The sequence below is a fragment of the Agelaius tricolor genome, unplaced genomic scaffold, assembly GCF_023055355.1.
Source record: "Agelaius tricolor isolate 1412-34295 unplaced genomic scaffold, bAgeTri1.0.p SCAF_16, whole genome shotgun sequence".
Classification (NCBI taxonomy): domain Eukaryota; kingdom Metazoa; phylum Chordata; class Aves; order Passeriformes; family Icteridae; genus Agelaius; species Agelaius tricolor.
Genome location: NW_027269276.1, coordinates 15,174,961 through 15,199,208, shown reverse-complemented (window position 1 = coordinate 15,199,208; position 24,248 = coordinate 15,174,961). Strand labels below are relative to the sequence as shown.

General features: G+C 41.7%; 1 protein-coding gene across 5 annotated transcripts in view; it reads left to right on the top strand.

The window, feature by feature from the left end:
* The first annotated feature begins 4,338 nt into the window (after window positions 1-4,338).
* The window catches only part of MTMR10 (myotubularin related protein 10), a 35,775-nt gene continuing 15,865 nt past the window's right edge, over window positions 4,339-24,248 (top strand). Inside the window, exons 1-5 of one of the 5 annotated variants that reach the window (XM_071441699.1) lie at window positions 4,339-4,678; window positions 5,977-6,037; window positions 17,938-18,074; window positions 19,162-19,234; window positions 20,279-20,421. In XM_071441699.1, coding sequence (XP_071297800.1) covers window positions 4,625-4,678; window positions 5,977-6,037; window positions 17,938-18,074; window positions 19,162-19,234; window positions 20,279-20,421 — 468 coding nt within the window. In that variant the 5' untranslated portion in view covers window positions 4,339-4,624. Of the gene's footprint in view, window positions 4,679-5,976; window positions 6,038-10,326; window positions 10,430-10,451; window positions 10,527-12,388; window positions 12,650-17,937; window positions 18,075-19,161; window positions 19,235-20,278; window positions 20,422-24,248 lie in introns of those variants that run through there. The other 4 variants (XM_071441701.1, XM_071441700.1, XM_071441703.1 and 1 more) reach the window with 4 other exon arrangements.

Genomic DNA, 24,248 nt, shown 5'->3' with positions numbered 1-24,248 from the left:
TCCTGCATGACTCTAGATGCAAGCATCTTCCTTTGCTTACCCTAACTGGACTGCTGTGCTCAGCTGTCACCTGAGAAAAATATCAGCCTTCAAAAAGAGCCTTGGCAAAATATGAGATTCTAGTTTAGAAGCACCAGTAATCTAATAGTCACTATCACAATACCTGTGTGAAATAGTCCAAGCCAAGGTAGAACACTGTGACATGAACAGCACCCAGTAACTCCAGGCAAGTAAAACCTACACAGTGGTTAACAGGGAAAGTACCCTTACCTGGCATAACAAAGCTCCATATCATTAAACCTCCACACAAAGAACATAGCCTCCACTTCACAGATGTGCCTTGCAAAGGAGGCTTCTTTCCTGAGAAATCTCAAGAACTAAAACTTCTGCATAGTTTTTATGTCTTTTGTATGTATTTGGCCAAGACTGTCAAATTTGCTCTTTTATGTAAGTAAATGCATTTTAAATATTCTTCTCCTAGATCTTCATCAAGGACATTCAGGAATGACTGGGGTTTTTAACCAACTGCTTAATAAATTTAAGGCATTTTGTTTTTATTCTGTAAGAGGTAATACAGATCTGCAGGGGTGGCTCCCTCACAAGTCCCCAGAGTCCCACACTTCTGAGTGCAGGCTGAGGCAACTTGGGTGCACAAACTATTGAGTGCACAAGTAGAGAGGTGTCCAGGTAAAGTAATAAACTGTAGCACTTCCATCAGTGAATCTCTGACTTTGCAGGCTTGCTGCACACTTGCTATAGCTCTGGGCACATAGCTCTGCTGTGAAATCAGACAACACTTGTGTCTTTTTGTCTTGGAGTTCAAACCAATAATTGAACCAGTCTTCAGAGAGCTATGAAAACATGGAAGTTGCCATAGAAATACAGGCCTGGAAGAGATCATCTGCACTAGGCAAGTTCAGCTATGTCAGTAGCATCAGTGGCAGATGGTGGTCTAACCTGTTCTTGAACATGCCTAATGAAAGCCATTCTCTAATCTGCTGAGAGATCAAAAGGGACCATTGTGAAAATCTGTTCTGATTTAACCCCAGCCCTCATGCATTGCATAAACCAAAGCACTTCCCCAGCCACAGAGCTGCCTTGGGAGGTTGTAGCAGAACTTTTAGGAAGGTGCCTAATCTGAGTGTGCACTGAACACAGCAGGTTCTGCAGCCCAGCCATTGCTGACAGATAATTACCTGCACTGTCACAAACAGTGGCACTGTGTGTAAAAAGAGCCCTGGGAGACAACCACACAGTGTTGGGGGTGGTACCACTGGGAGAGCGGGCCAGGCTGCTTCTCAGAGAGTGGCCAAGTGAAAGGGTCCTGGCCAGGCTAGCACACAGGAGAAACCACTGAATAACAAGGTAGAGGCAAGGAAAATAACTGCTGAGTAAAAAAATTTATTTTTTAAATAATAACACCAGACATCTGCAGTCTTTTCAGTTCAGCTGGCTTTGTTGCACAGCTGTCTTCCCACCATTATTTCAAGACTACTCTCATAGACAAAGGCATTCTCAAAAATCTCTGGCTTAGCAGAACTGTTTGAAAAAAGTGAGCGAGTGAGGCAGAGCTGGGATGGCCAGAGATGGGCAGGCAGTTGAGTTCATTTCCAAAAAGGAGCCAGAGGATCTCCCTGCCTGCCCTTCTGCCTTGTCTGCCCTGCCTGCCTACCCTGCTCTACTTGCCTGTCCTGCTCTGCCTGTCTGCATCTCACTGCAAGTTGTGACAATTAACTTGCTTCTCCAAAGTACTCAATTCTGCCAAATCAGCCTTCTTCTCCTACTGGCATAGAACTCTTTCAGTGGAAACTTGTAACCAGTTCCAGTAACAATCCTCATAAATCTTGTGAGAGCTTAGTTTTGATTTTGTTTGCTCCTTTTCAGAACAGCACTGCAATTTCAATGTGTCAATGCAGTCCTTAATGGAAATTTTTGCTATCCTGTAATCATCCTCTCATGAGTAAGATTGCTTTTGCAGTTACCCCTAAAATATCTCTGTGCTGATGCAGAAATACTCTTGTAATTCTGATATGGTGTAAATAATCATCATTTTTAATATCACTAGCAAATTTATTATGTGCAATTTCAAGTCTGGGCAATTTCTGCCTTCCTCACCCCCTCACTTTCTCTTCCCCCCTTTTTGAGTTAAATTCCCTTTCACCAGTGTTCTGAATATGAACAAAAACTTTAAAGAAGGATAAAGATAAGGGCTAGTCCCGCAGTATTTCTCACTTATCAAACATCCAAAGGATTTAGGTTATGAAAGGGGATGAGAGGAGCTGTGGTTTGCTCTCACAGCACTCAGCTCTACACCATCAGCATCATCTGCAGCACAGTGCACTCTCGAAAATGGACTGGGGCATGAGGTCATGCCAGGCTGAATAATCCCACTTACACAAGGATGTTTCCATCACAAAATAAAAATAGAGGATGAAGTGAAGGGCATTGTCTGCCAACAACAATAAGATGGGACCTTTGTGCAAGGAGATGCACTTGTTTTGAAAAGTACACTGGGATTGGTTTTATCTTCTCTATCTACAAGTCCAAGAGCAGGGTGCTCCCTCCTGGGCTGTTGAACAGCATTAAATGTATGCCCTGAGCTTTCCTCAGTCTAGGCAGGTGCCAGTGAATTGGTTCCCTCCCCACTGTTCAATCAAACCTTTCTGCTGTAATCAGTGGGGCATCTCCTCTAAATTGTGGGATCCAGATTGTGCCCTAAAGTATGTTCTTTCATTGAACACACACCCTCAGACTTCACAAAAAATCCCAGGTTCTATAATGCAATATGATATACTTTCTATTAATGAGGGACTTGGCTTTGCAGCTGATGTTGAGCACTGTATGTGTCATTTTGTGTCTAAAAATGTGTCCATTTTTCTGGAGTCTTCACCACTATGCTGTAGCAGGCCTTTACAAATGTTACATTGTACATGAGCTGTTCCATTTTCATGACCGTATGCTGACCAAAATTACGCTTTTTAATATAGTGAGGCTGCAAAGCACTAGCAGTTTGTTTGTCAGGTCCTGGCCTTCAACTCCCAGCCCTAAACCATGGTCCTTGCTGTGAACTCTGCTTGGCTCACAGGTGGAACCATGACTGTGGTGCACCAACAGCCAGAGGCCAGCCCTTCTTACCCTACTGAACACTTCAGACCTGGCTCCAAAATCTGGAGACCTGCTGGCTTGACCCAGTTCCCTTGTGACTGGATCATCACCAGGAGAGCCCAGACTCTCCCCCTTCCCTAGATCCCACAGCTGACAGACCATGTATTCCTGATCTGGGGTTCTCCATTAAACCACATTTCCACCCAAACTGTTGCTTTGTGTAGCTGTTTTCACTGTGGAGGCCAAGTTTAGAGCAGTCATAACAATCACCTGCAGTATGGATCTTTATGGGTGCCATAGGCCACTAAGCAAACATGAGCAGTTACTCAGTTTCCTACTTAAAAGAGATAGCAGTGATGGATTTTGGCAGTTTAGGTAGGTGCCCGTGTTACTTCCATGTTCTGGAGAAGTTCAGGTGAGCAACACATGAGTGCCTGGAAAGCTTAAAGGGAGTTACAATGATATTGGATCAACATCCAGCTCCCACAGTCAGCAGGGCTGCAGAGTGGGAGGGTGACTGAGCAGCTGCCTGGGGCATCATCCAGCCCTCACAGAATCACACAGAATAGGCTGAGTTGGAAGGGACCCACAAGGATCGTGGAGTCCAGCTCCTGGCCCTGCACAGAACCATCCCCAAGAGTCACATCGTGTGCCTGAGAGGGTTCATACACCCCACAGCTGTAATGCATACATCTTCTGTAAAGGGGAAGAACTCCATAGCAGTAAGTGATTCACAGAACGTTAAGGGCTTGGGATGGAGCATCGATCATCCAGTTCATCAAAACCCTGCCATGGGCAGGGGCACCTTGCTCAAGGCCTGACAGAACCTGGCTGTGAACGCTGCCAGCGATGGAGCAGCCCCGGCCTCCGTGGGCAGCCTGTGCCAGTGTCACCAGCCCCTCTCTCCACCATGCCGGAGCTGGATTTTACCGCTGCCTTACGAGCCAGCCCTGGGTAGCGGGAATTCCTGCAGGCCCCGGGGCGGGGGTTTCAGTTCCCACGGGGCTCTGAGGCCGAACCGCGGCAATCCTGTGCTTCGGTAGGCGGCCCCGCCCGCCGCAGGCCCGGCGTTTGGCTGTTCCTGGGCAGGACGGGGCCGGCGGGCGGTGACCCGGCCCCGCAGTGCGGCCGTGCCGGGGCTGCGCTGTGCCGCGGGCCGGCCCTCACCGCCGGGCTGCTTGTTCCCTCCGCGCCGCCGTACGCGGCCGCAGCGCGCCCGCCCCTCACGGCCCGGCCCGGCCCGCCGGGGCCGCCGCCCGCCCAAGGAGCCGCTGGGCCGGCTCGGGGAGGCGGAGGGAGCGGCGGGGGCTCCATGCGGGGCGGCAGCGGCTCCAGCCCGGGCCTGCCCAGGCCGCTGGCTCCTCCCTTGGGGAAGGAGGGTGCGCCGGGGCCGCCCCCGCGGTGTGACGGGGAGCGCAGCCCGAGCGGCCGCGGGCGCCGGGCCTGAGCCGGCGGGCGTCGGCACCACCTCCGCGGCCCGGCCCGGCCCGGCCCGCCCGCCCGCCCGTCGGCGGCCACAATGTTCTCCCTCAAGCAGCCCAAACCCACCTTCAAGTCGTACCTTCTGCCTCAGGTAACCGCCTTTTACTGCCATTACCGACCTGCCCTGCCTGCCCTGCCCTGCCTGCCCTGGGCCGTCCCTGTCCCTGGCCGAGGTGCCGCCGGGGGCTGTGCCCGCTGGCCCGGGGGCTGTGCCCGCTGGCCCGGGGTGGCGAACAGCACCTGTGGAGGGGCTGCCGGGTGCCCGAGCCCTCCGTGGCACCGGGAGACAAAAGCTGCGCAGCCGGTTCGGGGTGCAGCCCCTCGGCCTCCGGGTCTCCGCGCCGCACACGGACAGAGCCCGCACGGCGCTCGGGAAACAGGACTTCTATCAGAATAAAGTCTCGCGTTCATTAAAATTGGCCCGTGCCAGATTATTTTGGAAAGTTGTGAGTTATGCTTCAGGTGTTTGGGCTCGCTTTGCTCCAAGCAGCGCTGGGCGGGATGAGGAGAAAGCAGCGGGCGCTGCTCTGCTGTGCGGATAGTTAAACTCTCACTTGTAGCCGCCGCTTCATGTTTAGAACGTGTCTGATGGCATAAATAAGAAACCAAGTATATCTATCAATTGTATATAGCGCATATAGTACTGAGTATGTGGAGAACCACCAGGACTTTTTGTCTCATCTGCATGTGCACTTGACAGAAAGTGATATTTATTTACTTTAGATAAGACAGGACTTCTTCTAGCAACATGTTTGACATGTTGACTCATTTTTGGTTTTTTCCCAGTTTTCTTAGTAGAAGTGAGATGTCGATGTAACACAGTTCTGGATATTCCTAGTCCTGGGAAATGGTTATATTGCTATCATTGTAGGAACCGTGGGTTATTTCACTAAATATTTCACTTTCAGTCTTTTTATAGAAGATTTTTATTTTTAAGGTTTGAAACTGAAGTGCAAGTAGGCATGTGCATGTTCTAGGCCTTAGGTTTTTTTGAAATCTTTCCTATCTTGGAAAGCTGTGCATGTTAGAAGTTAGTAGAGTTATTTTGAAGTTGAGTGTCTGTATCTGTAAAAATTGTTGAAGATCTTGAGCCCTTATGGAGTGTCAAGCCAAATTGGTTTTTGTTCATCCTGTGACTTGTGATAGTTTGGGTTACCCAAATTTTTAAACATGAATATGAATATTTTAAATATGTTTAATTCTTTTGGTACAAATCTAAATGCCCTCAAAATTGTTAAAAACTCTTACTATGATTGGATTCCAGCTCCTTAAGATGAACCTTTTCGGTTAAAACAACTTTCTCTTCTGTACAAGTAGGTCAGGCTTGTGTCTAACTGTAAAGTTCTGAGCCTTAAGTTAATTATCTTTCTTTTTTTTTTTTTTCTTCAGGCTGATGATAATATAGCATCAGAACCAAGGATTAAAAAACTGGAACCAGTACTTTTACCAGGTAGGCATGAATCAGGAATTTGACAAATACCTCTGTTGGTATTGATTTTGGTATATTTTAATCTTAGCATTGCTCATTGAGGGAATATGGCTTTTGGGCAGGAAAAGGTAATGATATTTGTGCCTGAAGAAAGTTATTCTAACACACCTGAAACACTAAATAAATACAAAGACAGTTTTGCCTGTGTGATGCTTTACTACATATAGAATAATGTCTTGGTTTTATTGTGAGTATTGGAAATTAAACCACTGTTAAATGTTTTTGCATTCTTGACACCTTTCAGAAGACTACTGTTAATTACACTTTTCTCAGACAGATTTTGCCTGTGTGCAGAACCCAGTAGCAAAGCCTGTGTCAATCTTCCTTTATTTTAAAGGAAAATAGTCACAGAATTTCCAGTATGTGGGTATGATTGATTTCTATATTGGAAAACTTCTAATGCCATCTTTATTCATTTATTGAATATGGTGCTGTTAGGTAAGTTTGGAATTTGTGTCTTCAGATGTCTACAGAATAATCTTTTTGGGAGTGGGTAAAATAAAGCTGTGCTTTTATTACTGTTCATCATAACATATTTTTAAAAATGTAGGGTATTAATGACATCCATATTTTAAATAAGAAATAATCTCTGGTAGATGACAGTTTGAGCAATGAGGATTTTTAAAAGCCTTTTTTCAGATACAGAAGGAACAATCTACTGTTCCCAAGATTACTTTCACTGCAAACTGTACATCACAGAAATAAATTTGGCTTACAGTTTGTAAGGATAATTTTGAGCTTAAAACAATGTCATACTACAGTTTTTTCTTAGCATTCGGAATGTCTATTTAAAAATATGAATTTACACACACACTGATGTAGGTATAAACAACTCTTAAAAATTATTTCTGTCACTGCTTTACATGGGCCTGTTGCTAATTAAGCTGTACTAATTGATATGTGATATGGTCCAGTGAGGTACCTAAGAGGCTGAAATACTGTGGAAGAGGTTCAACTGAAAGAGTAAATAACAACTGCCTGACATTCTTCATGAAACAAAAGAATGCAGAGTTTGCTTGAGGCATAAGTGTCCTAAAATACATTGCTGAGACTGCTTGATATTTGAAATAGTTATATTTTTATGCTTGCAAAACTTCTGCTTACCACTTGGCATCTCACTGATTGTGTTGCAGTTGATATTCATCCAAGGCCTTTGACTCACAAGGAAGTGACTGCATGTTCTTCTCTGAGACATTCCACAGCAACTGCAGGGCAGTACGAGAGTGCTGTGCTCAAAATGTAGCACATCTTGCCTTTGCTGTGGGACCTGGCCAGGAGCAGTCACAAAAAGTAACTTCTGTGCTGCCACATCTTGCAGTGTGGCTCATGCTCTATTTGTGGAACTCCAGAGTACTCTAAAATGGTGCTGACTGGGTTTGTTTTTCTCAACTGGCTTGTATTTATTCCCTCTTTGCATTATTTTCCTTGTCTGCACTCTCTTTGAAGTCAGCATTTGATGGCTTTTGGGACATTTATAGTAAGTTGCCCCAAGTTATGTGGAAGCCACAGTATGATGTACCACAAACTTAAAATTTCCACTTCCATATCATTCTAAGTTATTATTTTGAATTATTTCACAATAAGATTCACTGCTCTGTATACCACAGAGTACCTCTGACAAAATCTGTTCATGACTCTGGATGAGAGTTGGGAGGGTGTTAGAAGTGACATATTTAAAATTACTTAAATGCAATTCTTCCTGTTTGAAGTTAAGCACCAGCCTAAAGACATTTTTTTGTTTCTGTCATCAGCTGTGCTGTAGAAAAGTGCATAAACAAGTACACTTTGTACTGTTGGATAGGCTGGCTTGTGGATTTGTCATAGCCCAAGTTACTGGCCAAATTCCAACTCATTTAATTATATTAAGGCTGACTTGCACTTCCTTGTAAATACAGTTTCAGTATGGCATTCCTAATACCCTGTCCTTAACAATTGTGTGAAATTGCTTTTGCTCTCAGGAACAGAGATAAACCTGAGTGGCTGAATGTTTGTTACGCTTTTTAAGGAGTGGATTTTTTAAGGAGTTCTTTTGGAATTAAGTTACATTAACACAAGTGGGTACTGGCTTTAGTAATCTTCAAAACCTGCAAATGGTTGTATTAAACTTTTGATTCCTAAAACATAGTGACTCTGAGGGAGTGGCTTGCTTACTAATTCCAAAGGAGCTAAATATGCTGCTGTCTAACTTGTATTTCTGTGCAGTGGAGGTTAGGACAAGGAGTTACAGGCTAGGAAATAATACATCTGGCTAGAAAATGAACTGGTTTTTACTTGAAAAAAGAAAATTCATTGCAATCAATTTTCAGCCTATAGAGTTTGTTTTGAAAGTTTCCTCTGGTGCTCAGACCCCACATCTCATCAGAATTTGGAGCAAAAGCCTGTGTTCTCATGAAACTGCATGCCCTGAGGAGCATGCTTATTGGGAGCAGGAACAAGTATCATTTAAAACAAGTGAAAACCTCGGTTGTAAGGGACAACTCTGATACTGCAATAGGGAAAAGCATGTAATTTTATAGAATTTGGTATAATTTCATTGCAAAAGAGATGATACAGGTTTGAGGTGGAGTCATAAAAACATTTTCTTTTTCTTTCTGCAGCTCTGTTTTCCTAGTGTTAGCTCTGTGAGTGAGAATTTCTACAGAATTAGTTAAGAGTTGGCCTCTGTAACAGTTTCACTTTTTCCCCTTTGTTTGTGTACATTGCTAGTTTTATAAGCATGTCAAAGAGGAAAATTACAGAAATAGCAGGTAGTCTAGCAGTCAGTCTGTTAAAGTGCCTTGCCTGGCTGGTAGGAAATGGGTCTGTTTACCTTAGGGGAGTGCTAGTTCATGTTGTTAAACCTGAAGGTGTGTTTTGTTCTGGGGATCAGCTGTAGCCTGTTTTCCATAACTGTGTCTGTAGCATTTCCAAGTCATCAACTTGATCATTGAAAAAGCCTGTGCAGCACAAGTGGGCTGTGAATGGCAGAGCAGTGTGCAGAGGTGCAGTACAGGGATACCAATGGGCCAGGCTGGTGTCTGTACTGGAACCAGTGCCACACTGTGGTTTGGGCAAGACCAGGCAACGAGATCCTCACACAGGGCATTCTGCAGCAGATTATGTAACCAGTGGAGCATCTGATTGTGAGGAAAGGATTGTTCCTCCTGAATCTTAATGTCAACTTGAATTAGTTAAATTGTTGCTCAGTATGCTAATTTGCTAGTAGATTAAGATAGTAGTTGTTACCTGGTTTTTCCATGGTTATTAAATTACAGACTAAACTGAATTAGAATAATAATTTTTATCTTTAAGGCTTGTTGATGCTAAGGCAAGTTCAAGGGGCAGTGGTGGTGAGGTGCTATTGAAAGCAGCTGTGCACAGGCTGTTGTTTTGTGGTCAGGTGACAGAAGTGACCCTGAGAGCCGTCACCGGTGTGTGGTGGGTGACCAGCAGGGCGCGAGTACGGCTGGGCAGGGACAGATGTCGCCTCTGGCTGCCATGGAGGCACCGAGGGACAGGGAGCAGGGCAAGCAGCTCCATCTGCTCCCTCTGCAGAGTGTGGCATGGGGACACCCGAGTGAGGAGTCACAGGACATCACAGAAACAGCGCTGCCGAGTTCAGTTCCTCTTGCTGCATTTATCTTACTTGAGTTTATGCAGTTGCTTTCTATAGCTGTGTAAATGTTTGTCACCCACAGCTTCACATGGTAACAAGTTCCACAGTTTAGTTATATGCTGTTAGAACTCCTTTTAATGTTTTTTTTTCTGAAATTACCACTATCCAGTTCCTTTGGGTAAATCCCAGGTCTTGTAGGGCACAGCAAACATCAGGCCATATTCCTCCATTTCATGCAAGCTGTGATTTTTAGACATGTGTTATATGTCCACTTTGTTTTCCCTCCATTTGGCTTAATTGTCTTAGTTAGTCCTAAAAATGAAGTTTCCCATATCTGTAATCATTTTTTTATTAATTCTGAACGAGTTCCTGTTTCTTGCTGAGGTGGAATTATGTGTCCTGTTCAAGTTTTTTGCCATTGGATATATTCAGCTTTTATTTAATAATGCTGATTGACTTTACCACCTGCTTTCTTGATTTCTGTTGGCTTTTATATATATATATGTGCCTTTAGAAAGGCAAGTGACTGTAAAAATTTAATTTTGGGAGGTTTTTAAGACTGTATCATGGAAAGATTTAATCTTTTAGAAGAGTCTGTTTCTCTCGCTCCCAGTTAGCTCCCAGCTTTTTGTTTTTTTCTGCTTTCTGCAATTCCTTGTTACATTGAGTCATGTGTTCCAGAGCAGCTGCAGCGCATCATGTGATAGGAGAGGGAAAGTCACTGTTCACTGAGGCACCCTTGTGCCGTAGTGCCCCAGGTAGGTTCTTTTGTCACTGCTCTGACCCTGTGCCTCCTCCTCGGCGTTTCCTGTGCTCCGCGGTGGCCCAGGCAGGAGGCAGCGGCCGCGCTGTGCAGTGAGTGCCCGGCCAGGGCGGGGGTTGTGTGAGCCGGGGCCCGGGTTAATGAGGTTAATGAGGTTAACGAGTAACCCCGCGAGCTCTCGGGTCTGCCCGCTTGCCTGTTAGGAACCATTTTGCCTTAATGCCTCCGAGGGAAAGCTGGGGTTGTTTACTCGGTACAAGTGCTGTGCTGTCGCTGCCTTTTCCTGTGGCTGTTTCTGCAGTGAGGTACTGATATTCAGGAAGGCAATACCTGATCTGCGGAGGGTGTGCATGTGCTGCTGGTGAGCAGGAGAGCCTGTCGGTGCCGATAGCAGCGGAGCAGAACTTGCCCGAAGGCAGCTCCCCGCTGCTCCAGAGCACTCCGAGCTCTGATTGTCATCCCCAGTGCTGAGGAGAGCTCGCCAAGGCTCCCTCCCTGTGCAGCTGAGGAAGACTCATCCTAATGCAGGGTTAGGTTTTCTCCCTGCATCAAGGTTTTGATTTGAAACTGAAATGTTACTGTGAAAATTCATTTGTTTGTTTTTAAAATTAATAGGTGATATAAAAAAGGAAGAAAAAAAGCTTTGTAGCTGCAACTTGTTCTCACGAATTGGTGTCATACAAGGAGCATGATTATTTTCAGCATTTAAGAATGGCCAGATTAGAAGATCAGAATGGCAATTTGGAAAATAATGCAATGCCCTGAAGCTTTTTTAAAGTAAATATCTCAGGTTTTTTTGTTGTCTGTACAAAGATTGCCAGAAGTTCTATGTAAGTTATGAAAGTTTTGAATTCTGGATTTGAAACCTGAAACAACAGGTTTCTGCAAACTAGTTTTTCATACTGCAAGGAGTTTAAAAATGAACCAAACATTTGACTTAGATTTAGAATGAGATGTCACTTACAGTAAGTATATACTAAGTACTCTTTTCTGTTAAAGCTTTTTTGTTTGTTTGGCTCAAAATAAATTTTCAGGCATGGTTTGGGTTCAGTTAACTGCTTGTTCTGTGTTTGGTTTGACTTTTTTTAAGGACATAAGTACAACCAAGGCGGCCTGCATGCAGAATCTAAGTACCAGATACAATCTTAGAAGTAGATTTTACTGGATGGAGTAATTTTGTCCTGCCTTTTGTTATAAAAGGCATTTCTTAAAGCTTCTGACTGGTAATATATTTTAGTATTTGTAAACATCTGCAAAAATAATTTCCTAGATGCAACAGATTAGCCATAGGCCAATATGGGAATAATTCCTTGAAGCTCTTTTAAAATTAAATATTTTAATATTTTTACATGTGCATTTTGCAAAGAAGTTGTGAAATAATTGGTTTCTGCCCACTCTGCCTCACATTTATTTAGTGCTACAAGCCATTTTAATCCAGTAGATTCTGAATTGTCATCTGTCCAAGCTACTGGGGGTTTTGTCTCTTGGCAATTATATTTTCTTCCAATGAAGCAAGTCTTCAGTGAACTGATTCCAAACTTATTTCTAAACAAATGCTTCTGTATTCATTTATTTGTTAAGCCAAACCTGTATAATTTGATAGACTCAGTAGTACATTAGAACTTCAGCATCTATAGCTTGTATTGGTAACATAGTTATAAAATAACAAGCTGAAAACCTCAGTCTTCTCAAATTGTTACTGATTATATTGTTTAGGCAAAGTCAGGGTTTGGGAATCTGTAGTTTATGTAGCCAGACTTAAAAATATGCAAACACCAAACACACTCCCTCGTCACTGGCCTGTCCACTGGTCACATTACAGAGCTCTGACCAAATCATTGCTAAAACTCTTTATTGGAGGGGTTCTGGTGATAAGAGTTTATTTTAATTTGGCCCAGCTATAGATACAGATGCCTGCAGGAGCTGTTTATTGTTCTATTTTTCTCACACACAGGTGTGTTCTTATTAACTACTTCATGCTGACACCTTTTTGTGCAACCAAAGAACAAGCCAGATCAGAGCTAATTCAGGTGAAATTTGAACAGACAAAAAAGGAAGAAAAAATCCATTTTTAACTGGATCAGTTCTCTGGTGAGACTAACAAAGTCTGTCATAAATGGCAGTGCCAGCACAAGGCTTGAGATGGAAGTGAATGTTGAATATGGAACTGTTTCTATTGGAGTGGTAATACAAGTTCCTGGATTAAAGCAACTCTGTAAGCAGTTTTTTAGTTTGCTGCAATACTTTGGTTTCGATCTGTCTGATAGGGAGAGCTTTGCTCCTGATGGATGTTCCTTTCTTGCCTGGTGTTTGTTGCCTACTCTACATTTTTGTGTCCTTCACTGCGGTTCTGAGGTGTGGGGAAAGCTTTTGTGGAGAATCCCATCCTAGTTCAGAAAAGCAATTATCTTCTCAGCTCCCAGCTGTGGGTTTGTTTGGCTTTGGTTTTGTTTTTGGTTTTTTTGCAGTGTTCATAAAGATTGGCCATTACTGGGCAAATACTGATTTTAATCTTGTTATCGTGCATGGGAAACACAGAGATGATCACTGAAAACTTACCAGGAAGCCTTTACTTTTTTGCTACTTTTTCCCTTACTGAGCATTAAAAAAAAAATCTAAGTTTTTTTCTCTTAGCACACTAGAGAAACTAAAATATTAATATATGATATTTTAATAACACTCTTCTAATAAGACTGAAGAGTGGTGTGTTGTAAATGCACAGTACCAAAAGAGCTTGCTTTGCCAAACAGTGATCAGAGTTGTTCTTTGGAATCTCAGGTTCTCCTGTTAAAAATCAATGCAAATTGTTTTTCATTCCCCAATAATCACAGAACTGAACTGTCCTTTTGGAACAACCTTGTAAGAACTCATGAAAATCAGAAAATAGATGAAAGACAATCATTTCATGAGCTTACAAATACTTTTTTTTTTTTCTTAAGTTTAGAAGTGCCTGAGCACACTGAACAGAAGATTCATTTAGAAGTGGATTAGAGACATTTACATCTAAATGCTTGATGCATACTAATAAACTCATACAATTTTGGTATTCTCTCCACAAGAGAGCAGATAAAGGGACAAAAATGTTGTAGATTTCAGTTACTTATTAATGAACTTGTTATTGGAAATTCTTACTTGGGAAATTCTGAAAGTTAATTATTTGCCAAATATTTTACAAGTGAACTCATTATTGTGCATTCTTAACAGTTAAATTGCTACTTGAATTAACTTGAGCTTCTCTATTGTGAACTTGTAAGACTATGTTTCACATTAACAAGCTGGTTTTCTGTTGTCTTACTTGGGTATAATCATTGCCAGCATTGTAAATGGGAAACAGGAGTTCAGTTTCCAGGTGCTATTTTTTTATGGACTTTGGTAGAAATTACATGACTGCATGAAGTACTTAATAACCTCTGTTATGCTTATGTCTGTTAGACATTGAACATATCCATAGAGCTTCAATGCTCATTAAAGAAAGCTTATGCTGATCTATCTGTTCTTGTGCTTCTGGTACAGCATTGAGAAAGTTCCCTTAGCAGCATGCAGGGTACCTGCAAACTTACTGAACTTGTTTGCATTATTAATTTATGGAGTATGATTTTAGCTACTCATTGCCTCTAGCAATTATCAGATTTTTAATGTGATAAAAATACTGCCCGATAGCATTTTAAGATGTGTGTGTATGTATGTGTGCCATGCCCTGTCTCTCAATACATATATGTATTGATCTCTGTGTATATAAAATACTGCTCAGTTCCTTTAATTGTGTAGCACTGTTGTGCTCAGTCAGTGTTTTTAGAGTTTTTGAAAACTGCTCAGTCTGTATCACCTCCTGCATTAATGAGGTTGTGGTCCCTCATGCTACTCAAATCAGCCTTCTTTCCTGAAAAGTTACAAATTGCTACCTTTATTAGATAAACAAAAAAAAAAAAAAAAAAAACTTGATCCTGTGAGGCAGGGCACCAAAAGTTACAAAAACATAGTAGTGCAAATGGTGTAGGAACATCCTTTATTGTAGGAGGTCAGTGCTTGTGTTTCACGTTCTGAGGAGCCAAAGTGCCCCGAGGCTGGTGCAGAGTGCTGTGGCTGCAGGCTGGGGAGAGCACAGCTGGGCTATCCAGTGCTCCCTCCTGCTGATCCTGGGCTCAGCGGGGTTCTCCTGCCTCTCTCCCAGCTCCCACGTGTTCCCAGGCTCTGCTGCCTGCTTTTTATTTTGATTGCAGTGGGTTCTGCATTATGCTGGATTAGATACGTACCATGAATTCTTTTAACATCCAAAATTTGAACCAGTCAGATTGTATTGGGAGATTTAGCAGAATTTTTCAGAAGTTTAACAGTTTTGGAGGCTGTGTGTTAGGTTGAGAGTGTATTATCTAGATAGATCCTTCAGTATCTCCTGTTATTTTTGTGATTTGTATATTTAAAGTAGAAATATTTTTATTAAACATGATTAGGCTTTCTATGTAAGGGTGGCAACCTGTAATTTCTCTTCTGGTTTCCTGTCAAAGTTTAAACAAACTGCTCTCGTCTCCTGAGATCATTCGTTGCCTCTTGGAGTCAGATGGAAGTGTTGACTGCTGTTCTGTGTCTGGAACAGCTTGTGACTGTTTACTGGAAAAAAGCAGCAGCTACATTGTAGAAATGTGCACTGTAATATCTCTGAATAGCTCTGTTGTTGTCTTGTGTAGGAGAAATCACCTACTCAACTACAAACACAAGAAGGGTTCATTGTGCAAGTCCTGCCCTTACTACTCGTGTTGTTTATCTACTTCCCTAAATTTTCATTTTGAAAGGTTCACTATATATATATGTATGTAGCTTGTTATAGATGTCCAAGTGAGGTATAAAAGATGGGTGACATAAAATTCCAAACCTGAATCTTGGAAAAAAAACCACAATTTCTAGAGGTGTTTGGAAACTGCTTCTATTAAATTTGCAAACTTTCTCATTCTTCAGCTGAAGTTGGTGGGCACACATTATCTGTCCTGCCTATACCTTAATCCTTAGGTTCAAAACGGACAGTTCTGGGTTAGGGGTGCAAACCTGAGAGCAGTAGATAAACTAGGCCAGAAAATCCAGAATGTATTTGTGTGGGGTGAAATGAAACTAAATTCAGTTGCACTAAAATAGGATTAGAATTGACATGTTGCAGTGTAGCCACACAATTATGAGGAATGAAGGGAGGAAGTAAAAAGGACTGGCTTTGGAAAGAGAATGATGTAGCAGGCACGTTTTAAACTGTGGTAAATTCAAATTGAAGATGTGTGAATGTTTTTAATTTCTTTTCTGTTTAGTTACATCAAAATAATGAAGTACTGAAATAGTTTGATAATAGTAATTTCCTTTTAGAAGTGTCGCTTATGTGATAGTAAAAAAAATATTATACTTGGTAACAGATAAGTGTTACCAAAAAAAGCTATGAAGTTGCATTTCATTTCATGGTGTATTTAGCTCTCCATATTTTTAAATTAGAAATACAGTGATACACTGGCAATATGTAGAGAGAGAGGAATAAAAATTACTTAGAACTCAGTCTATGAGGAGGTTGTTTTTCTTCACACACAGGAGGTGGCTTAGAACTTCACGTTGAATAGTTGAAGACTTAATGCCAACACTGAGGAGAAATTGCTTCAGTAAATGGTTTGGGCTTTTGCAGTTAAGTAAATAGATTATTTGAAGAAATGCTGGACATTATGAAGTTTCAGGCCAGACCATGTATTGAAACATTTTCATTACAATGTTTAACAGAAGCAGGGGTTGTCATTCCCGTGAATCCCATTATAAGACATTGTTTGGATTTGGATGGGCTTTTAACTATTTGTACTGAAGCTGTCAGAACCAGATTTTTTATTTTCATAATCAAAAGCTTATTTAAGCACATTTTAGCACTGTTTGAGGAAAGACTTTAAAGCTCCAGGAGATCTGTTTATAGACATTTTCACAGTCCCCGCCACTTCTGGCCTAGAATATTCATGGATATGATAACACAGGTCAGTGAAACTTGTCTCCTCACATCTTCAAACAGTCGCAGAACACAGATCATAATTCTGGCAGCTCAAGGCTACAAACCTAGGCCAAGACATTTTATAGCTGAACAACTGAGCCAAAAGCAGAGATGCTGCTGCTCTTAGTGGCTTCCAGGCAGATCCCTGATTGTATCCTGTAGGACCAGTAGGACAGCTGTGTGAAATGGCTGAGGGGCTGCAGGGCCTGGAGACACAAGAGATGCATGTCTCTCACGTGTCTGGGACACCAGAGGCAGTCCTTTCAAGGTATGGTTACTTGGCTGCAGTGATAATCACCTGAGGAGAGAGCTGCTCTGCAGCAGAAGATAAATGGGGAGTTTATTCCAGGCTGTGGTTCTACTCCTTGGACGTGCAGTGGTGACTCTGCCAGTACAGCTGCCCCAAGAGCTGCTGTTCCCTTGCAGAGCATGACTGTGGGATGGCATTTCAGGCAACTGAACGTGCCAAACCTATTACGAGCAAATTAGGCTTCAGCAATCTTTAGTCCTTAGTTTCTTCTAAGCAGAATCTCAGAGCCAATATGAAATTGCACTTTTCTTGGAACACACTTGTGCTCCCACACTATTTATGGTACACAGCAGCAGCAGGAGGCGGTTGGTCTGATGACAGAAGTGAAAGCCCTGTACAAGAATAAAAGGAATTACTAAGTTAGATTACTGAAGGAAGAGTTACTGTTTAGCTTTCAGAATTCTTGGCTGTGGAACTGAAAAGTATCATTTTGTGTAGTGATTCACTTTTTCGTTTTAAATGGTCCTCAGTCTCATTTGCCTGTATGTTTTTTTTATTTTATAGCTTATGCCAGACCAATTAGCATAATTTATATTTTTCTTCATTTGGATCTTCTGTTTTATGAAGGAAATCCAGAAAATGTCTCCTTCATTAGACAGTCACAGTAAAAAGTTTGAAATATGTTTGTGTCCTGTTTTTTTAAGTCACCTGAAAATGTCTTTATAAAGGCAAAATATGATGTGGCCTGATGATTCTGAGTTCAGGAAGTTCATAAAATTCTTAGAAGTACTTAACAATAGCCATTCCTGTACAAAAGTACAGGAATGTATGCTTGTTTAAAGGACAGTGTTGTTCTAACACATGAATTTTTAATTGTGGAGAATTGCAGATCTTGATCTCTGGATCTTAGGGAAGTGGTGTGTGGTTTTGTTGGGTTTGACTGTGAGTTGGGTTTCTTGTGGGGTTTCTTTTGGTTTTTGTTCTTTGAGGTTTGTTTCTGTTTTAAGTTGGTTGTTTTTGTTGGTTTTGGGTTTTGTTTTATTTTAACTACTGCACAATATTGTCCATTTTGGAATGGTAATTTTCTCTTTTCCCTGGAGTGGTGTTAGTTAAACTCCATGTTTACCCATAAGAGGTGGATAACTTGAAACTGGTAAAGAGTTAGGGGCTCCTTGGTACTACAGACTTAGAATTGTTGTACCTCCAGGATTTATATAGGCTTCTCCTTTCCCCTCCCTTTCTTCTGTTTCAGGTGAAATTGTGGTGAACGAAGTGAATTTTGTAAGAAAGTGCATTGCAACAGACACGAGCCAGTATGATCTGTGGGGAAAGCTGGTTTGCACTAACTTCAAGATTTCCTTTATTACAGATGACCCAATGCCACTGCAGGTTGGTTATTGCTCACATGGCTACATCATGACTGTGAAAAGTGGAATTGCTTACACAGTCAATCTGTCTCATATCTGATATTAATGGATGCCTTCTAAGCAGGCCACAGGATGAGGTTCCACTGTCCTGGTCTGAATGTGTTGCTGTTCCATCCATTCATATCAAGAAGTTTGTACAGATGTACATCCAGCTCCATTCACCTCCATGTATGGAGGCTTCCCCAGGAAGTGGTTTTACAAAAGACAAAGCAGGAATTATACCCAGATGTGTCCCTCCCTGAAGGAGCTGTTTGCAAATGTCCCTTAGACTAGACAAGTGTCAGATCAGCAAAGCTCTCCACGTGGTGGAGTTTTATTTGTGTTACTGATGGAGGGCAAAGTAACCACAAAATGAGAATTCATTGTAGGTGAAGCAACAAGAAGAGGGGAGAACTCTTCTGCTTTGTCAAAGCAGAGCTCATGACATTGAAAACCATGATCAGTTTTTGAACAGCACAGCATACAACACTGGAAATCCAAGTAGTGAGCTGTGTGTTATTTTCAGTAGAGTTTGCACTTCCATTTGGGGCTTTTAAAGGAAGTGTTCCATTAACAAAGATATGTATAGCTCTGAAAGTAGATAGGTGCTTATTCAGTAATAGTTAGGAAGTTTGATCAGAGCTATATCAAAAGGTTTAATTTTTGGCATTAAGTAGTTGTTAAAATTTGTCCCTGAAAGTAGTATTAATATTTTTTTCTTTCCATGCTTACAAAAGTAATAATAATTGGAGATTTCTTATATTCCATATATATATATATATATTATACTTCAAATTGTATTGGATTTCTAAGAGTAATTTTTTGTAATAATTCAGTAAATTCAGTGCAAATAGGGAGGTTATTTTGCATATTCCACTGGGGTTGCTGAACTGCTGGGTGTGCAGTTGAGCAGCCTCTATCCTCTAATTACCTGGGAATAGGCAAGGGTGGTACCTGTCAGAAAAGCCTAGGCATGCCTGATTTTTATCATAGTTTCTTTAAAGTTGTGCTGTATATCTGGCTGCAAACTGCAGAGCTGCAATTAATGGCTGTGACTTCATGTGTTTCAGAAATTCCATTATAAAAACCTCCTGCTTGGTGAACACGATGTCCCACTCACATGCATTGAGCAGATTGTCACAGGTATGTCAAAAATAGCTAAGAATACTGACAGGTTTTATTCTTATTCAGTACAAAACTGTTACCTCCCTGTTAAGTTCTGCAGAATTGTTGACACTTGAGGTTTTATGTCATTAATCTTCCCTGATTTAAAGGATTTGGTTTATTTAAAATTAGGATAAAAGCCTCAAATGCTGAATAAATCTTGAGGTGCCATGCAGGAGACTTAGTTGTGTCTTTATATTATTGACTTTATATTTGTAACTACCATACTGGATCAACAGGTGTTGTAGGAGAGACATGTTATAGCAGTACAAAATTTTGTTAGCAGTGTTTTTACATTGCATCATCTGAATCTCTGCCACTGAAATACACTAAACTGCAAAAATAGTTTATACAGTGAGGCATAGATGGGATTTCTGACAGGAGAAATGCTGTAGTTTTCAATCCTCTCTAATTCTTAGCAAGTTAATAACTGGTGATCTCCAAAAGTCTGCAAATGGCAATTGACATCCTGATCTGAAGAAATAAAATACTTCTTGTGGAAAACCAGGTTTTGATTTGTTGGATTCCTTAGACTAACCTATTTGTTAAGAATGGTTTTCATCTTGTAATTGTAAAATTTTATAAAAGTGATAAGTTTTCAAATTTTGTTTATGGCATGGGCTGTTAAACACTTGGTTTTCTGACTGTAGGTAATCTAAATTATTGGTTATAAGTTTTCAATGCCCAGAGTTGGTTGTGATCACTGTGAAAAGATTGATGTGTTTCTGAGGAAGACCATGAAGAAGAAATGCTAATTTTTTTTTTTTTTACAACAAATAGGTGCAATTGACCTGTTATATTGTCTTGCACTGGCCCACATTTGCTGCCCGTTTTCTAAAACATGAGGTTTACCCTAATTTTAGTGAAACATAAGCTTTTACTAACAGGAATCAACAGATTTTCTACGTGAATCAAAATGTGCCAATAAATAAAAACCTCCTGGCAGCAACGTTACTGTATCTGTTTGAGCCAATCTTGTGTTTCCTTACAGAACACAGCCAAATAAGTTTCTCTTCTTTGTAGTGAATGACACCAAGAGGAAGCAGAAAGTCCTTGGTCCCAACCAAAAACTGAAATTTAATCCAACTGAATTAATAATTTATTGCAAAGACTTCCGTATTGTCAGATTCCGTTTTGACGAAGCAGGTCCTGAAAGTGCAAAAAAGGTATTGTTATCTTGTTCTGAATTTCTGCCTTGTAGTCATTACATGTAGCAACAGCTGTGCTGATAAGAACATTTTGTATTATTATGTTTTGATAGAGAAGTGGGGGGAAGAATTGCAAATTATTCACATTCTGTTACAGGAGAATATCTAGATATTTGGAATCAAATTTGTTAGGGGAAAAAATTTAATGTGGTGTATTAACTGTTCAGTATCATACAAGATAAACCAGTATTTCTTGCCATATCTGTGGTACTTTAAAAAGTTATTAATTTATTAAATAAATCTTTTTAAGGACTGGAATCAAAATGTTGCATTGCAGCTGTACAACAGATGTTTGCATTTTTATGGAAAATGTTTCAAGCTCTGATACATTTTCTGAAAGTCATAAGCTTAATTTACCCAGAGGCTGAGCGAGCCTTACGGATATCCTTAATGGCGTCACACAGTTCTCCAGCGCGCTCTTGGAATCACCATTTTGTCCAATTTACATGAACCTGGGTTCTTTCTCAACCTTTTGTTATTAAAGACTTGTACACTCTTGACAGGGGGAATTACTGGGCTCAGTCCATTCCAAGGGGTTCCCTTCCTTGCCCGCCGGTACCCGGTGCTGCTGCAGTCCCGGCACAGCGAGGCTGCGCTGCTGGGGCTGCCCCAGCCGGGCTGTGCTGTTGGAGCTGTTGAGGCTGTGCTGCCGGGGCTGCCCCAGCCGGGCCGTGCTGTTGGAGCTGTTGGGGCTGTGCCGAGCAGGGCCGGCCGGCAGCACCCTCCTGGCTCTCGGCTGCCCTGACCTCCGTGGCACTGCAGCGTGGCACAGCCGGCGTTTCGTAAGGAATGACCCACTTTGCTCTCAGAGCTTAACAATTCCCCTTCTCAGTAGGATCAGGTTTGAGTTTAGCCCTGTAAGTCCCAAGGACCATCTGCCCAGGCATAAGTCTGTGTGCAGTTACTGACCAAGAGCTGCTGAACCGGCTCGGCCCCTTCACCCTCCCCGAGGTGCGCGGGCAGGAGCCCGTCATGAACCACCCTGCTCTGGCCTTGTTCTGGTTCTCAGCCCTGTTCGGGCTGCCCTCCTGCCTGCTGCCTGTGCTGGTTGGAGCCTTCCACGTTTGGCAGTCTTTCTGCAGTCATTCCCTTGCACAGCTTCTCCAAAATCCCCCTGGAGCTGCCGTCTCCTGCAATATCTTTACAGCAACTGTTTCTAATTGGCTGTCAGAGCAAAGGAGAGTGATTAGCCCGGAGGAGGAGAGAATAAACTCAGCATCTCATTAGCATTCTTTGTGCTGCATTTTCTTATGCAAGAGCGAACAGTGAAACCATTTTATGAAGCCCTTTACATTAGGCATTTATAGTTACATGGTCTTAGGTGGTTTCTTCTGATAGGAAGAACAGCTAGGTCTAGACAGCCAGAGCCTGTGTGGTTATACAGCTCGTGCTGGTGGTGACCAAAAGTGTAACAACTGCCATTGTCAAATACCAGAATGTGCTCAGTGAAGAGGAAGAACATTGGTACAAGTATCAGCTGTGTGGTTACTGTTGCAGTTTCGATGCATCAGGTAGGTTACTGCAGCTTTGTGTGGGTGTAGCACACAAGCGTTTCTACTGAAGGGAGATCAGGTTCAGCTTATCTAATCTAATGTTTCCATAATAGCATTATTCTATTAGAATTAAAATATAAATGTATAGAACCATGAGAGCCTTAGATCAGTTTTCCTGTATCAGGATTTTGCTTAAATTATTTTGGGATGCTGGTGAACACATCTGGAGTGGTCTTACACAGCATATTGAATGGAGTTGTTTTGTTCTTTCTGACATTTAGATGGCATGCTGGCACCACAGTATGGAAAGATTTTATCTGGTTTCTGTTCCTGCCCTTCAGATAGTACATATTAGCAAGGTTGTCCTGGTGTTTAAAAACAGAAGACAGTGATCAGACCTCCTTAAAGTTCCGAAGGGCCTCTTTAATCTATATTTACATCCAACTGTTTGTACAAGAAAATTTTGGTAGCTGTCTACTTGGAAATAACTGTGTGTGCATAACTTGTGTAGGGAAGACCAAGACTCTGTACCTGAGCTCTGATGAGAGGGGAAGCCTCCTCTTGGGCTGAGGATGCATTGCTGTCTGACTGGGAGAGCACTGACCATGGAATTGGGGTTCTGGATGGGGGGGCCTGCATGGCAATTCATGTTTCAAAACGAGCTTTAAATATATGTAGTTAGAAGGACAACAGATGCTAACTTTATGCAGTTAAGGAATTTGTTTGAAGCACAGTTCCTTGCAGGTACTGGAAATACTCAGCAGCATCCAGTGACATAAATTGGTGTTGGCAAAGTGAGTGTAATCTGTTCCTAAGGAAGTGTCTCTGTTTGCTGAACAGGGCATAAGGGAGAATAACTAATTAAGCTGCCTTACTAGAATAGAGATTATTCCAAGTCTCTCTTTGAGGATCTCAGAAAGATCCTCTTTCCAAGGATCTCTTTTGATGCTATGAAAAGAAATACCCAAGTTTGAAAGCAGGCTTCTGATGTGGACAAACTGACAGACTTGACTACATGTAGACACATGGGTAATGTTGGCAGAACTTTGAGGCCTATTTGTTCGTCTTTAAGCAGAAACATTGTGAGAACACATTCATTTATTTTCAGGTAAATTATTATAGAGAAGCTTAAAAATCAGTTCTGTTAGAAAAATAGCCTCAGCAGCCAATACATGCTAATAAAATACTGTCTCAGCATTAGTCAGCCAGGTAAATATTTTCTTCCTCATTTTTATTAGTGGATATTTGGGAAGCAAGCATTAAAGGAAAATAGAAGGAATGGAAATTTGCACTCACCACTGTTTAGCAGTTTAATTTTGTTTTGTCTCTAAAATAAAGCGATAGAGTCTCCAAAGGAAGGAAAGCCAGATGGGTGTGGGAGGAAGTGGAGGATGGGGAAGCAAGGGTAAGCAAGTTAGGGAAGTCTTAAGTTAGGCAGTGCAAAAAAAAGAAGCATTTCACATTCCTTAGAGGAAAGGAATTATTTTGTTCCAAAAATGACAACAAGCAGTCAAACTGAAAACTCCTGCTATTTTTTAGGCACTGCAGTATCTGAAAATTAGACTGAGAAAATAAAATGTAAGAAAAGGTGCAGCTGTAGATCATCTGACTGGTGATGCCCAGTGTGTTGCCTCACCATGCATAAGGATCCTGGCAGTGCCCCAGGATGGCACAAACCCTGTGCCTCATATGTATGAGTATATCTCCATTTTCTCATCCCTTTCCCTTCTATAACTCTTAGTTCTTTACTCCAGGAAGCTTTTTTGAATGAGTATGAGAGTTGTTTCAGAATCACATGCTCAATCAAAACAGGAGGAAAATTTTAATCTCAAATCTTGTTTCCTGTGCAATCAAAAGTAGCCTTTCCTACGTCATAACACTTGGGATGGAGGGGAACATTTTTTTCCCTAATTGTTATGAACAATAATATGCAGCTCGTACGTTTTGGACACACGGTCCTGACCCTTTCTAATGTGTTCCTCCTGCCTCCCCAACTCTATTACCTTGTTCTAATTGTTTATACAGATCACAAAATTGGTACTGTTTCAAGGCACTGGGAATGCATAAGATACTGTCTTTGGAGGGGATGAAGAAAACTTTTTTTAGAAGTAAACTTACAGAATCACAAAATCAGAATGGTTTGGCTTGGAAGGGCCCTTAAAGCACCCCCTGCCATGGGCAGGGACACCTTCCACTACACCACGTTTTTCAAAGCCCTGTCCTGCTCTTGAACACTTCAGGGATGACACAGCCACAACTTCCCTGTGCAAAGGTTAAATTTAAAAAATTCTC